The sequence below is a fragment of the Tinamus guttatus genome, unplaced genomic scaffold (assembly GCF_059628265.1).
Source record: "Tinamus guttatus ecotype Peru unplaced genomic scaffold, ASM5962826v1 Tinamus_guttatus_pri_ptg000287l, whole genome shotgun sequence".
NCBI classification, from domain to species: Eukaryota; Metazoa; Chordata; class Aves; order Tinamiformes; family Tinamidae; genus Tinamus; species Tinamus guttatus.
In genome coordinates this window covers 3,658,333-3,674,244 of record NW_028288821.1, presented here as the reverse complement: position 1 = coordinate 3,674,244, position 15,912 = coordinate 3,658,333, and the positions used below count along the sequence as shown (strand labels likewise).

General features: G+C 46.0%; 1 protein-coding gene across 1 annotated transcript; it reads right to left on the bottom strand.

The window, feature by feature from the left end:
- Positions 1-434: 434 nt before the first annotated feature.
- On the bottom strand, positions 435-14,620 carry LOC148594181 (uncharacterized). The gene is made up of 3 exons (XM_088527534.1): positions 14,570-14,620; positions 8,836-8,958; positions 435-1,052 (listed from the first exon to the last, which is right to left on the bottom strand). Exons 2-3 carry the CDS (start codon positions 8,915-8,917, stop codon positions 547-549), a joined length of 588 nt encoding a protein of 195 aa, XP_088383660.1. The 5' UTR covers positions 8,918-8,958; positions 14,570-14,620; the 3' UTR covers positions 435-546.
- Between the last annotated feature and the right edge of the window lie 1,292 nt (positions 14,621-15,912).

Here is a 15,912-nt window from a genome sequence, read left to right as displayed (position 1 = left end):
GATTGTGCTCAAGGGTTTGTGTAAACAAATTGTGAGAAGAACGCAGGAGAGTAAGATGTGCAGTTTCGATTAACTTCAAGTAAACTCTCTGTCTAAATCACTGGTGCAGTTTTGAATAACTATATTCAAACATCTGTGCCAAAGAGATTAGGAGACTAGATATTTTTTTCACATCCACTATATTTTATTTTTGAAAAGTCAATAAAAATAATTCCCATGAATGTGGGTGATCCTGCTGGATGGTATGCTCGGTCTTGAAGAAGCGTCCTGAGAGCTGCCTTCTCCTAACCTCCCCACCTGCGTTTAAGCCACTTAAGGTGCCATGTCCCCCTGGCCCTCCCCTGTGCCATGGTAAGAAGCATGCTGCCATGGCTGTAGGCCTGCAGTCCGTGGATGGGACCGAGCCAGTAACACGCGTGCCCTTCATTCGCATGCCTGGGGTCGCCTCTGTCACCCGTCGTCCAGGGGATGTCAGTGGGGACACTCCGATCACCCCAGAGGAGGGCACCTTCGCCTTGGTGGAGGCCTCAGTGGCAGCCTGTCCTCTTAGAGATGGTATTTTTTGAGCAGCTCACTTTGCCACTGCCGCTTCTTGTTGGGAAAGGCCGCAGGGATTTTGATCTTCCGAAAGTCCTCGATGCACTTCCCCAGCTCAGACGCCAGCGCCTTCCTCTCCTCGCTCATGGCCGCTGCCTCAGGCGTGCCCCCGACACCATTCTCCTTGACGTTGGAGTTGTCGCTGTTGCTCCTCTGCCCCATCTGCTTCACCTCCTCCAGCTGCTTGAGGGGCTTGGGGAAACTCAGGGTGTCAGGGCAGGGCGGCAACTCCTCGGGGGCCTCTGGCCATGGCAAGGAACCTGCGGGGCTGCAAGTCTCCCCCTCCGCTGGTGGAGCCGCGTCTGAGAGGTTTTCTGCTGTGGCCGGTGTCGGGCTGGGCTTGCGGTTACTGCTCATGTCTGCGGCTGCCAAGTCGTTCCCAGTGCCCAAGGCCAAGTCCTGCTTTGGTTCTTGGCAAGGCTTTGGCTCCCCAGGCATCTCTAGACTGCTGCTGGCTGGAGAAGGAAAATTGGAAAGCCATGTTAGAAGCCAGGAGGACAAACTGCATTTAAACTGAAGCTGGGGTGCAGACACATGAGGGGCTGAGCTCCTTGAGACATGGGTGCAGCTCTTCTGAAGAAATCTTTTGCAGTCATACATAGGCCACTAGGCTGAACTGAGGTTTTGGGTGGCCACCTGGGAAGATGCTCCATAACCCAGGAGCTCACATGAGCTCACCTCTTGCTGAGCCACTCTGAACTGCACATACGGGCCACACCAGTGGTCCTCGGCACCCAGCCAACTACACGGAAATCAAGAGAGGGCTAGGGACCGAGGAGCCTGGGGACACCCCCGTGTAGGTCAGGAGGATCTTGAGAAGGTTATGGATTTGATATGCCCTGTGTCCTGCTCTGTAGTGGTGCTGGGGGATGTGTGACACGGGGATGATCTGGACCAGAAACTGAGGATGAAAGGAAGCCAAAGTTGGAGAAGAACAAGCTGCAGAGCCTCCCATGGAGCCGATGCAGAGCTGCACACACCTTTTTTCATTAGCATGAGTGGAAAACAAGCAATGACTCTGCATCGGAAATAGCCACTCTGTTTCAATTACCAGCTGCCAGAGGAGAAAATCGCTCAGGGAGAAAACTTAATGGAAACTGATAAAAAGGGATTTAGCATAGAGTCTCTGGCTCCCTCCCCTCGGATCGGCAAAGAGCAGCTTCTGCATATGCAACTGAACCCCTGGGAGTTCTTGCTTCTACCTGGAAAGAAGGTGAAAGAGGCCCCTCACCAGCTATAGACCTGTCCAGTGCATCCCTGCTCAACCGAATGCCAGTGAAGGAATGGCCTTCAGTGCTGGTACCATCTGCCCCACAGCACCGGCCATGCTACTCTTTGGATGAAGCAGCTCAGGCAGAAGCAGCCAAGCCGGACACAGGGCTCCAGGGCTCTGGAGTTGCTCTTGGCGCATGACAGACTACATGACAAGAGACTGAGGGCTTCTCAGGGCCTGAGGTCTCTGACCACCCGGTGGGTCCAATGCTTGGCAGGTCTGTGCCTGCCTCGAGCCAGACCCTGCTCCACATCTGGTGGAGGAATTTCCAAAATCCGCCCCCCCCCCCCTTTTTTTTTTAATTGCAGGTTTGGCTGCTCTAGCAAAGATTTATCTGAAAGCATTTTTTTTTCTTAAAGATTCTGTTTTTCTAAATATTTTTGTCAAAAACATTGGCTTGTCTGTTCTTTGAAATCTTTGGGGAAAGGGAGTGTCTTTCATTCTTTGGTTTACATTTGAAGTGTTTGTTGTTTTTGTTAAATCAGATGCATGGAGACCTTCTTTTTTTGCCCTTCACAATGGCAACTTTTGCTTTTCTGAGCAGCAGTATTACCTGGCAGTAATTTTGGCGGCTTCCTCTCAAAACATTTTGAAAAGTCTGCTGTTGCAGAGAGCTTCAACCCGAGTAATGCCAAGTCTCTCTCTTTCTTTGCTCTCTTTTTTTTCTTTCAGAAAGATGGTGTGCTGAAAGAGCCTCATTTTTGTCTAAACTTCTAACCTGTTTTTTTTTTTTAAGCAGCTCTGTCAGCACAGGCATAAAATAGGGTATAAAGTATTCCTAATTTAAATTCCTGATCTATGCCTAAACTTTTTTCCCCCATGAAAGCAGAAAATATAAAGGTGGATTTTATTTCTCCCTGAAAACTTTTTGAAAGGACAGGGTTTGGGTTTTTTTTTTCTTCTCCCTTACTTCTTCTTCTTCTTTTTTTTTTATTTTGACATTTACTTGAACTGATCCACCACTAACATCACTAGAGGTGGAAAACTGAAATGTCATCCATCACTGAGAAGAAACCTTGAAGACTGGATTTTCTTTGGCAAATCTCTCCTGGATGTCACAAGGATGCATCTTAGCCCCAAATTCTTTGACTGATGGAATGAAATCTCTCAGTTCTTATACCACATTAATCATCTTATCTGAGAGGCTCACAATTACCTCCTCTCCTGAAAAGGCATAGGGAGCATAAGCTGACACATTGAATTCATGCAATGACTCTGTGACTTATCTGGGGACTGAATTCAAATCTTTTAACTTGTTCTCCAGTTCCACAGCTACAAGCCAATCCAGCAATGATAGCTAGTTTGGTATAGCATTTTTGTCTAAAGCTGTCAATGCATTTTAGAGCATATTACTCCCATTTTAATCACAAAGAAACAAAGGAATTTGTTAAGGCCACCTGTCCCATATACCAGCCTGAGAACAAAACCTAAGTCTCTTGGGTACCATTCCTGTACACTCTTCATCATAGACTGTGCTGATTTCCTGCACATGTACTGGGAAGGGTAGGTTGAAATTCATTTTTTCTACAAAACTTGCAGAATCCAAACTCCTGCAGACTCTCTTATTGCTGTGCTCTCATTGAATCTGTGGCTGCCTGGGCCACATAGTGGGCTGCTGAGCTTGGGGAGCACCGCACAGCTCAGCAGGCTGGAGCCATGAGGCTTTGCACAAGGGAATTTGTGGCTCTGAATTATTGATCTTTGGAAATACTCAGTAATTACTCATTACAATTCACTTAGCATCTTTTAATTTCATTTATGTCCTCTCACAGCCTGTTGTGGCTTGCCTTATTACTAACATCTGTTCAAATGATCTTGTACACATTGAGGAACGCACATATCAGCAGGTTTTTATTTTCTCTTCCTACAGGGCTGTAACACCAGCCTCTTCCTAGCCAAGCAATGCAGCCCAAGCATTCACCTGCACAGGTACGTGTGTTTCCAGATGACTAAGGACTGGACTGAAGCCACAAGTGATTCTGATATGTAGAAATATTTCAAGGGAAGACCACTCTGTGTTGGAATTTTCAGGATCTAGCAATAGATGTCGTGACAAATGTTCAGGTCTTTATGGCCCTAATTAAAAGACCAGAGTGCTATGAGAACAAGCATGAGTCTTCTTTCTGAGTGCTGGTAATTCTAAGAGTGTGAGGATCCTGTTGGCTAGAGGCTGGTGTAGACCAAACCTGAAAGTTCTGGGTTTTGAGCAGCCAGGTGCTGCTCTGTGTCTTCCATGATGCTTTTTTTGCCATTGATCTTCTCTGCAGCTTTGGACAGATAACTTCATTTTGCCTTGGGCTAGTCTTCCCTCACATTCTTGTATCTTGTCTACAGCAGTGAGAAGCAATCTGGGGCCAGTCTTTGCCTGGCAATATGTGGGTACAGCGCCTACCTCGGACCTAACACATCTCACAGCTCCTCTTCTGGCTGCTCCTCACTGCAATCCAGCTACTCACCTGGGAAAAAATATCTGTTATATAGACTGCATATTTTGTTCTTATTTAATTTTCTCAGACTTTGCTTCCTCCGTGACACTTTTGTCGGTTTTAGAGCATTGATTAGAGTGTTGAAGTGACACTTCCAAAGCAGGCCTATGGTGCTGACAGAAATCCTGCTGAGGGCAATTAAGAGGCTCCTGCACACCCTGAGCTGGTGCTTTGCAGGAGGAAGCACACACTGTCCCAACCCCTTGCTGCTTTTTTGGATAGCGTTTTTTTTTTTTCCAGAGTACTTGGCAGGGAGCTGAACCAGTTGTGTGGCAATAGCCCGGGGCCCAGGCTCATTCTGCTTCTTTGGTTCTTTGTGTCAGTGCTTCCAGCTCCAGAAAAGAAGTGATCTGGGAAAAAACCCAGAGGATCCAACATATTCCTGTAGCTCTGGATGAGACCTTTTAATTTCCCCTCCTGAGAAAGGCAGGAAGCTGACTGCTGTCTGGGAAGGACATCATTGAGCTTTTAAGAGGGAGCTGTGTGTAATTGCCTTTCCAAGTGGCCCAAGATGTCTCAGTGAACAGTACGCTCAAGCACCAGTCAACTCCGGATAGACAGGACTTGCTTCTACGGATGGACCTTCCCTGTATTCCACAGCCTTCCCTCCAAACAAAGCCAGCTCCCTTTTGTCTCACTGACAGCACTTGGCTGCATCCTTTGTTCTCTAGCTGCCATTGCACTTTTTAACATTTTTTTACCTTTTTCTTTTTCATAGAGAGTTAAGTCCATAACAGGCAGCCAAGCAGAGAGTTGAGCATCAGAGGGAACTACACACAGGCAGAAGTAGAGCTTTGTGGGTATCATGAGATGTTTTCATTTCATGGTCTTATTTCAACAGCTTTTTTCCTTCCAGTTTTTACATGAAAACAAATAAATAAGCAGAAAACAAACCCACATTGTTTGGGGTCAAAAAGAAAAGTCCCAGATCATTTGCAAGCTTATTAAGATCCTTTTTAGCATCCTACATTTAGGGCATTGTGACACGAAAACACAAGGATGGGGAAAAGTTTCACAACAAGAGCAGAAAGAGTGTATTTAGTTTGTGTATGTGTGTGTGTGTCTGTGCAGAGAAGAAGGTCAAGGACCTAAACAGTTCATTTCAGCAATGTAACAGATGTTTTGTTTGCCCTAAAGCTTCATTTGGAGGACAGATTTACTCTTTATCCAAAATGTTCCTCAATGAACTCTTGCTTGAGAACCAGATAGGGATGGCAAAGTCAGACCCTTTGGAGAAGGCAAGTGATGGTGGAGATGACTTGTTTCTGCATGTCAAGAGTAGCTTCCCAGGGAAGTGGCAGCCTGTGTTGGCCTTGATCAGAGTAGGCTGGATGCTCTCCTGGATGCACAGGATATATCTGGAGCTCATCCATGCTTGATGCCAAATGGCTGCTGCTAGGGAAGCTCTGAGACCCCATGAATCTCAGATCTTGTCTCTGCCCAAATCATTCATTGGAAAGTCAAGCAGAGCCTGAAAATTGATTTCTACACTTCTGGCTGCCTCTAATCCCTTTCACTTCATCAAAGAAAGACTCTGCATAAATAAATATTGTTGACCCTATATGCCCTCAGCAGTAACCTCTGCATTCCCAAAAGCCTCAGGAACACCAGTTGTGCCAGCAAAGCTTGTTGCTAAATCTGCAGCCCTGGCAGCACTGTGGATGGATTAATTGCTATGGCAACTCCGGCAGGACACCAGGGTGGCAGGACCAGGATAGACAGGCAGCCTTGCATTTTAAACTTCCCTGCTAAAAGCCAAGGCCTTTTCCAGTCCCTGTGGCAGAGTATATGTTTTTGTTTGTTTGTTTGTTTTTATCAGCACAGGCTCTGCTTTTGCTTTAATGGCCTTAACTCAGCTGGCAGAGAGCTCTGGGAGCTTCCCCTGCAGCTATACCTGTATCCAGAATCACTGTGCCGGATTGTGTGGTCACAGGAAACAAGATGTTCTCAAGAGCTGACATTGAAATATAGTACATATTTGCTGGGGTGCATATTTATGTACGGATATTTATCTTTTTTTTACATATATATATATATATATACACACACATATATGCACACAGAGCAGAAATACCACATGGAAATGCCTACATTCTGGGAATGTGCACTCTGTAGCGATTCACACTTGTACACTGGATCAAGAAAAGCTGTGTAATTCAGCCTTTTTTGACTTTAGCTTAATGAATGCTAGATGAATATACTGAGTTAGATACACCTTTTGTTGCACATTACTTTTATGGACAAATTGGATTCTACTTGGACATGGGACAAGTAAAGGATTAGTTTTTGCAGTTAATGCAGAGCCAAGTTCCCTCTGTGAACTGCATCAGCATTCATCGCCCTCAAAATCCCTCAGCAAACAGTGATGCTATATCCATCAGCAGGTTAATTGCTGTTCTGAGTTCATCCCATGATGGCTTTAATCTTTAACTTCCTCCTTATTTCCTCGTCTCTCCAGAGTTCAGCACACAGATGGCAGGAGCTGACATTGCACAAGTGAGGCGAGTTGTACTGATTGTATGAAATTGTAAGGAAAGAAGGAAATGTGCCTACGTGGAGCTTGACGCTGTGACTATGTGCTCTTTGGGTGTCCTACAAGCACAGCCTGTTACTGTAATTCAAATACATCTCTGTGAAATCATTCCTATTTCCCAAACATACCTTTTTTGTTGTTGTTTTATAAGCTAGATTTGCTTGCTCTGGTAGATCTACTTTCTCCTTTAGCATACATTTCCTCCTCCATGTAGTTTCTTCCTCTGTGCAGTCCCTATATTCTTTCCTCCCCCAAGATACCCTCATTAGTAAAGTGCTAGGCTCTTGGCCTAAGTGATAATTTTACTAGCTAATCACTGGCCCACTTATCTGCCTCAGTTCAGGCACTCCTGAGGAGGGTGAGGGAGGCAGCAGCTAAACTTGAACAATCTGAACAATCTCCCCCAAAGTTCTCGCACCTCCCATTGCCTCAGAGATGACCATTCCATCTCCAGTAGAGTGACCAGATGTTTTGCTTTGCCCTGATGCTGGGAAGTCCCAAGTCCTGGGAAAGTATTTTCTGAGTGTGATGTGGTCATGCAATCTGCTAAAGAAGTATCTTTGGAGGAACTGAGAGAAGGATGGCCAGAAGAATTGCCAGATGAGGCATGGTGAATTTTAAATGATTGACAGCAGCTTTAGCTGACTAAGAATTTGCATGATTGCATCACTTTGGCCGTGGTTTATAAGTGAAATGAATCCAGCTTTGTGTCAGGGATGAGAAAGATGACATGTTTCATTCTGGCAAAGCAGAGCTAATTTAGAGATGATAGGTAAAATTCTGACGACAATGAAGAACCAGATCCTGTGATGTTTTAAGCTGCTATAACTCAAATCAGTGAAGCTGTATTCATTTACACCAGCAAAAAATCTGGCCTTGGTTAGATGTTTCCATCCCATATCAAGTACAAGTGTCTTTCTCTAGGCACTTCTTGTCAAGCAGATCTCTTTAGTCAAGTTCTTCATTTATCTTGGCAGGTGTTAGTCATCGATACTGTGTGTGGAAAACAGTTTTCAAGAGGTACTGCTTCTGCCAAGGGGAGCCATGCCAGACACCCGTGCCGAGCTGCCTCACGGGCTCAGAAGCCAAAGGACACAACAGCAACTCAGCATCCGCTATCCCTGTGTTGAACATTCAACCTGGAAGAGGTCAGTGGGGGAGCAGCTCTCCTGGACAGGCTGTGGCATCCTGGAGGGCAATGAGCTGAAAATAAACTATCCCTGTGACTTGGCAGAAAAGGCCAACAGCATCTTGGGCTGTTAGAACAAGACTGTGGCTAGTACATTAAATTTTTTTTTTCATATGTATGCTCAGCCCTTGTTAGATCCCACCCAGATAACTGTGACTCATTTTAGACCTCCAAATAGAAGAAAGGCTTTTGAAGTTGGCAGTTGGATTTGGAGTTTTAGAGTTGGGAGCTGGTTTTGGAGTTGGCAAATGGAGTTGCTCAAGGCCTGAGCAACCTAGTCTGAAACAGGAGGTTGGACTTGAGACCTCCTAAGGTCCCTTGTCCCTTGCAGTCCGAACTGTTCTGCCTCTGTATTTGGTGCAGAGTCTCTGACAGCACTGCTGTGCCACAGAACTGATGAAAGCCTCTAAGATGTATCTCTGCATCCTTCCTGGCCACTTGGCAGCGAAGAGGACTTACTGGTAAAAGAAAGGGTTCAAAGGGCCAATGTGTAGGAGCATAACTGGAGTCCATGGAGCAAATCACATCATTAGGGGTGAGGGAATGTGATAAAACAGGAAGAAGGAACAGGAAGACTGCGAAATGGGGCAAGCAGGAATGCGTGTCCCTCTTGAGTGCCCATTGCTAAGTGGAGGTGTCATCAAAACAACCAGTGCTCTGCCTGTGGCTGAAGGAGCCCAGGATACTAGAAAGAGCCTCTTCTGGCTTCAGACTTGCCAAAATGGTCTGCAGCACCACATTGGTAAGTGTTTCTCACCTGCAGGTGCTTCTGCCATGTCTGTCTTGAGGTCCAGGATAGGTTCAGAAGAAGAGATGTGTTTTTTAGGGGTCAGCTCCATTTCAGAAGATTGGGGAACAGGCAGGGTAAGCCAGGAACCACCTGGAAAATAAAGACCCAAAGAAGAAATTCTTAGAAGGCAAAAGACACACAGGAGAGAAGGACAGGGTGGTATGTAACTGGGACACATGACATCTCGTAGTCCAGCAGTAGTCTAAAATGTAGCTGTTCTTCCTACTCATACAAGGGATGTAACCTTTCCATGATACCTATAAACATCTTCCAGGTCTACATCATCCTGTTGGCCTGCACTGAAGCAAAGTCAGGCTGTTATTTCCACTTCTTATGCCCAAGGCAGTGGCTGCTGCTCGTGCAGGACATGCTTGTGGGAGGGCAGATTTACTAGGAATCTGCATCTAAATCTTTCGGATTGGCACCTCTGAGCTGCTCATGGATGTGTCCAGAGAGTTTCATCTGCACTGTTGGTGTGAAGCCAGGGTGGGATGCACATATACATAGCCCATACTCTGGCGCACGCTCTCATCCTCATAGATCCTTTGTCCTCCCCAGCAGCGTGTCTCACCATCTAATATCTGTGATATCTGCCCTCAAGATGATTGGTGTCCTGAAGTCTGTGAAGCTGGGGGGAGTAGAGAGTCTCTGTGGAACATTTGGCTTTAAAATTGCAGCTGGGCAGTGACTGGAGTTTCCCTTTTTGCAAGGACATTTTGACATATGAAGATGAAGAAGCGCTGTAATATAGCCAGTAACCCAATTTAGAGGAGACTATAGCCTTTCCACTTACTGAAATGGTGACTCTATGCCAAATGGAGAACAAAGCCTGTGCTCTCCTTTTTCAGAAGTCAGACCACTGCCCGAATGCAGCAGCTGAACGGCACTTTCTTAGAGGACTCTAGTCCTCTCCCACTGCAGTCAGTGGGAACTGCTGGTTCTGCTGTGCAAGTAGAGCCTTCCATGCACAAAGCATTCCATAAGCCATCCCTGGAGTGCAGTCATCGTTGCTCTTGGAACGAAAGAAGCTTTTGGTTGAGGTCACCACGAAGCCCCTGAGGAAGTGTCCACACAAAACCTCCTATTTTTGTAATTTCTGAAGCAAAAGGTGGAAGTAGGTGCTTCTGCCTCTGAAAGGGATGTGGCTGAATAGCCTTCCATGTGTGACAGAGGCTGGGATGTCACCAGCCCACCTTGCAGACAGCCATGCCATGCTCTCCTGCTGGCTCAGGCTCTACAAACCAGTAGGCCTGTGGGCCAGAATAAGTTTCTGCATCCAGGAGAGGGCAGCAGAATACTAATGTGCTCAGTGCATATTGCCACTACAATTAATTATGTTTCCTCAGAGTGAACTCCTGATCCCTTTCCAGGCTGTAAACATGGCCCTCTACTTCCCATAACAGGAATCTTCACCCACAGACTCTGGCAAAGTCTGTGTGGTCACCATCTGTCAGTAAGTCTAGATAAGTTTCTAACTAATGTCCTATGGTTGTTATTTTTGCACCCTTTTAAATGAAGAGACTGCCTACACCCCCATATGGCCACTGGGCCCTTGCAAGCTCTTCTGGGAGCTGTGTGGGATAAACAGCGGGTAAATTCCCTGAAAGGTCTTGTGAATTCTCTCCCCTCTTCTCTTCACTGCTAAACCTTTCCCTTCTCTCCTGTGCTTACAGATGCTCTTGCTCACAGAAAGCAGCAGCCTCTATATGGGACATGGGAACAAGGTCCTTGATTCAGGCCCTGGTGTGTAAGTGGAGGAGGAAGGCCCTTCTGATGGAGTATGGACCACAATGCTGAGGACCCATCCCCATGTTCAGCACTTGGCTCCTGCCCTGCCTTTGAATAACAGAGTCTCCGCAGGTCTCACCAACCCAGCAGACCCTAGAAGGAGGCAGAGCACTGGGTTCCTGCTTCCACGTGCTGCCATGCAGCAGATTGGGGTGGCAGCACAAGCCAGCGCTGATTAAAGGTTTAGAAGGGCAACCTGTCAGCGGCACCGCTAAGAGATGGGCTTTTCCTGTTATAGCTCGATCCTTTTCTAACACTAATAGGATTGGGAGGAGGCTGCGGAACGGAAGCCTGCTAGCCAGCCAGGGCTGAGGGTTACTCCTATGGAGGCTTTGCACACCCAAGGGGACTTTCCCCTGCTCACCCTTTGCCTCCTTTGTCCCTGATATTTTGGGTTAGGCTGGGGAGGTGCCGGTAGGGCAGCACAGTCTTAGAGCGGGGGAGAAACTATCCCCTCCTGGCCACCCCTCTGCCAAGGGGAAGGGGAAATGAACCCCCTTCCACATGTGCTGCTAGCTGGCAGGTGGATCAGAGCTCTCCTCTGCATTCCTCCCTGGAAGAATGGCATTATTCCTTGTTTTGCTTGGAATTGCAGCATTGGCTGGTGTTTCCATTTTTTGCAAGGATTTTGTTTGTTTATTTGTTTGTTTTTGAGAGCTGAAGCCTGGATTTGTGTTAGGGTGAACAAACATTTCAACTTTGTCTGTAAAGAAAAATCAAAGTTTGGACCAGGATCAATTCTTCAGATTTTTTTTTTTAAAGCTGCATCTTATCGAACAATAAAAATAGATATTTTGACACTGTGTGAACAGCTTGTATGAGTGATTTCCTTCTGAATTTTAGCAAACCCAGACCAATTTCAGAAAACATATTTCCTGAAGATTTAATCTATAGAAAAAAAAATGTTTCATCCAATTTTTTCTTTCCGGATGTACTTAATATTCCCCTGTCTCTTTTCCCACTTTAGTTCAATTAATTAATTAAGTTTGTGAAGCACTCAGAGCACTTGATGTTGAAGGACAGGGTATAAATAGTTTTGCTTAATTGCTTGCGGGGAAAGGTGAGGTAGCAAACTTGAGGTCTTGTTCACAAATAATGTTTTGTTCTGAGAAGCTACTCTCAAGGAGTGAGCACAGGGTACAGCTGGTGAAACGTCTGCCCCGGCTACTGGAATCCACCCCCTTATCCTTCATCGGATTCCACTATTTTCTGTGCCTTTCTCCTGACTTGTGGGATTTCCCTCATTTCTCTGGCAGACTTCATTTACCTGGAGCTGCTGCAACCGCTTGGGCAAAAGTGCAGGCACTCCAACAAGAGCCACTAAGGGCATCTGCTGTATCAGTTCACTTGGGTGAAGTTCATCACTCCATAATGACCCTATCCAATGCAATGTCCTGTTAATAGCAAAGACTTCAACAGCATTAGCTCAGCTTTCTCCTTAATCCATTCCATATGTGCAACATACAGGCAAGTTGTACATCACATCCCATTTGTGGCTTGATTGGAAGTGATGGCCTCAAAAGCATAAAATTCTAGTTAATGCTTCTGTAATTCATATTCGGGTTTTTGCCTCCTGTGCTTGAGATGTTACAAGTGGATGGTGCTCTTGATGTTAGCACTGGGTTAAAGTCTTCTTCAGTGATGTAGCAGTAAAGCAAGACTGGAAAGAAGAAGGGAGGGGAGCAGAGGAGAGGAAATGGGAGGGAAAATCAAGAAATGAACTCTCCCTTAGGAGAGGTCAGCCAGAATGGGGCTTATGGAAATCCTGAGCCTGGTCTGTCCATCTGGAAGGATCAAATCATGGAGGAAGCGGTTGTTAAAGAAATATAGATTTTTTATTGGACCTCTGCCAATATCCTTCCACAAGAAGGCAAAATATGCTAGCAAATAAAACAGAAATCCCTCTACTTGCACTGACTTTGTGCGAGGGATGAGGCCACCAGAGCACGGCCAGCTATGCCTGCTCTTGTCAAAAGCCTTACATCTATACATCCTGCAGTGCCTGTCAGAGGGAGGGTTTCCCCACCATAGCTCTTCTTATACTTTGAGCTAATTTCACTGATTTAAGGAATTCCATCCCATTCCTAGGCCCAACTCCAGTATGCAAAGTGGAAGATTCCTTACAGAACATCAAGGCAGCACTCAAATGGGAGTCAATGAAGAAAGATGGGAAGATGTTCCCCATGCCATAATTTCCAGGAGGACTGGGAACATGCTGTTCCAAGAGATCATTCCTTGGCAGTGTCTGCTGCACAAAAATGGCTCCAGCTGTCTTTCTTGACGTGCAAATCTGTTTTTCTCTAAATTTTCCAGGAATCACCTTTCAGAAAGCAGGCTGCCTGACAGTTTCCATACAGATGTAACTGTGCTCACTTCCTAACTATATATTTTTGCCAAGGACAAATTCCACAATCTAGAGGCCTCACAGGAGAGAATCCAGGCAGGATTCGGAGGCTGCTCAGTCTGTGGGCCAAGCTCAGGGTGTTAGTGGCAGGAAGACAAAAGGGAAAAGTGGGAATCATTGTCGCTCTTAGTATTTCTTCTTGCCAAATAAAATGTTTTGCTCACCTTCAAAGGGAAGAGTGGCATTTTGTATTTCTTTAAGAAAAGAAAAGGAATTGAATTTCTCAAAGGAAGAGGTAAGTTCTCAGCTCCTTTGAAGGGGCATAGCCTATCTGCAGAGAGCAGGAGATGTGGGTGTGGGTCTGCAGTTCTGTCATTAGAGTTTTTGGTTTTCCCTTTTTTTTTGGAGCTGATTTTGTGAGCTGAAGTCTGCAAAAATCACAGTAATCACATCAATTACATGAGCACCTTTTCCAGCATCCTGAGATGCTCAGAGACAGTAGATCCTCACATTCAGGTGAATACCTCATCCCTTATGTCATGGTCCAGCCCATATCTGCACACACTCCTTCTCCAGCTAGCAGACATTTCCATTTTAGAAACTCAGTCCTCTGGCAAATAGCTGTTTATGCCCTTGGATCACAGCTTTTGCCAAAGTCCTGAGGAATGCGTAGAAGAAAAGCTCACTGTATAGTGATGGGAGCCAAACATAAGTTGAGCAATGCAAGAGGAACACTGCTACCAAGGTTGAGGCAAAGCTGCTCAGATCACCTTCTTTGCCAGCATTTCAAGGCACAAAGATATTCACTGGGATGTCCTATTAAATGTCCCTGTTCATTTGCTAAAAGCCCTATATGACAGATGTCCATGCCCTGTGCTTCCTCCCTAGCTAACCTAGCCAGTGAGCAGCAAAGCCCAGCTCAGCCTGCCTCCTCATCGACCTTGAAGAGCCTGGGCTCTGAGTTTTGAGGAGTTTTCTAACACCAAGTGCTGCTGTCAGGTCTGGCATCACTAGCAAAGCCTTCACCTTCTCTCATTTTACCCTGTAGAGACAGAAATGAAAAGGATTCTGGCCGCACAAGATGGCTCTTAGGTAAATGGTTTAATCCATTCATGAATCCTCAAATGAGCTGGTCTGGAACAGCAGCACTGAGCAGCCTCTGCAGGTTGGTAGGAAGAGGTTTTGCCCAGGACAGATTACTTTTTACCTGTTATAGGAGATGTAGAATGAAGGTGACATTGCAGGTAGGAAGCTCTTTTGATCTGCAGAGGGACAGGCTTACTTGCTGGAAAGCATCCTTTTACTGAATGGCAGCTAGGCCACTTGCTTGGGTCTGGCCTCTGTGGACCTGGAAAGGTCTCTTCTGAAATGGCTCTTCTTGCTTAGGTCTCTCCCTGACCGAAGACCAGGGTAAAAACAGCAAGGACTTGGCACTCCACATTCACACAAAAAGAAAAACTGAAGCTAAAATCCTCTCTAAATATCCCCTCAGATCTTGAATCCACTGCTACACCTGCACCCTCACCCACTCCAGTGCTTTCTCTAGAAATTCTTTTTGACAGTCTTTACCTGGAAGGCTGAAGCGTCTGGATAAGTGCCTGGAGATTTGGCCTTGCGCAAAAGGACCTAGAAACAAAGGAAAAGTTGGGTTTGACTCTGCTCTGACAGTGGCAATTTTCTGGTGACCTCTCCTTACACAAACACACCACTCTGGGAAGGGACGCAGAGCAAAGATCACAGTGATCCCAGCCTGTGACAAATTATTTCCATGGAATTGCCCTTAGATGTGCAGCGCAAACCCTGCCAGGTTCTACATCGGACATTTATACTGAATTGTATCTGCTGAATTGCTCCAGAGCGTGTTGTGTCAATTTGAAATGGAATATAAAATGACACTCTCAATCTAGGAACAAGTTCAGCAGCTCAGGTCCGTTTTACTATTTCTGTTTAACAAATGTTCTTGCATTAGTGGAAACTGGCAATTTTCTGAAGGGAAGGTTTTTGTCAAAGACACCCATCTGCTGAAAACAAACTTGTTCAGGAAAAAGGACTCATTTTTCCTTATCTCCATTCTTAAAACATTGTTTGAAAAGTGTTTGGAAACTATGAATGTGAGCTTGTCCACTGCCTCCCAAGACAGAAAAACAGGGCTTTGTGTGGGAAGAGCTGTTTCTTCTGGAAACTTATGTCCTGTAAACTGTAAAAGCTCAGGGGAGAGTTGAGCCTGGGCTTTAAAGCTGAAAGCACAATGAAATATTTGAGATTCTGCCTCCCCCAGCCATTTTCAGTATCACTCCTTCATTTCATTTTAGGGCAGGATAAAAATGTGAAATTGCTGTTGCAACCTAGCTATGAACAGCTGAGCTGGCCCGGACCAAGGCTCTACTGGGGCAAACAGACACAGACCTGGTCAAAGTGAGAACCTGTGCTCATCCATGGGTCACTTTAGAGATCACAGAGACTCCACAGTCTCCATAGAGACATCAGCATGTGCTTTTTGTACAGTGTAGTGGGCAAGAAAGAAACGAGCTGGTCCATCCCTATCCAGTTGGTGAGGAACTTTTCTGGCAGACAGGCATGACTTCAGTTGAGTTCTTTAGGGCTAGGACGTGTCCCTTGGTAATCTTGAGGGTGTCACCAGCCTGGGCATCACAGCATGCATGCCCCTACGGATGTCTCGTGCACCCGGTATGCAGAGATCCTGCACTCATGCTCCTTTTGCTCAGTTGTGGAGGGGTTTGGGATCTCTGGGGAGACTCCATTCTCCTGCTCGAGTATTGACGAGCAAGGAAGCAATGGAAGAAATAAGACCCGTCAAAAATTGATTTGGAAAAAGAGAAAGTGCCGTGCCTAGCAGCAAACCCTGCGCTGCCCACGTTTTCCCCAGAGAGCCAAGGCCGGGCGGGCAGGAA

What these genes read in the sequence shown, in the direction of transcription:
- LOC148594181 (XM_088527534.1), bottom strand. Translation starts at nt 8,917, where the DNA reads ATGGAGCTGACCCCTAAAAAACACATCTCTTCTTCTGAACCTATCCTG. An exon ending in CATGGCAGAAGCACCTGCAG is followed by an intron (nt 1,053 to 8,835) that starts GTGAGAAACACT and finishes TTCCTTCTCCAG; the next exon opens with CCAGCAGCAGTCTAGAGATG.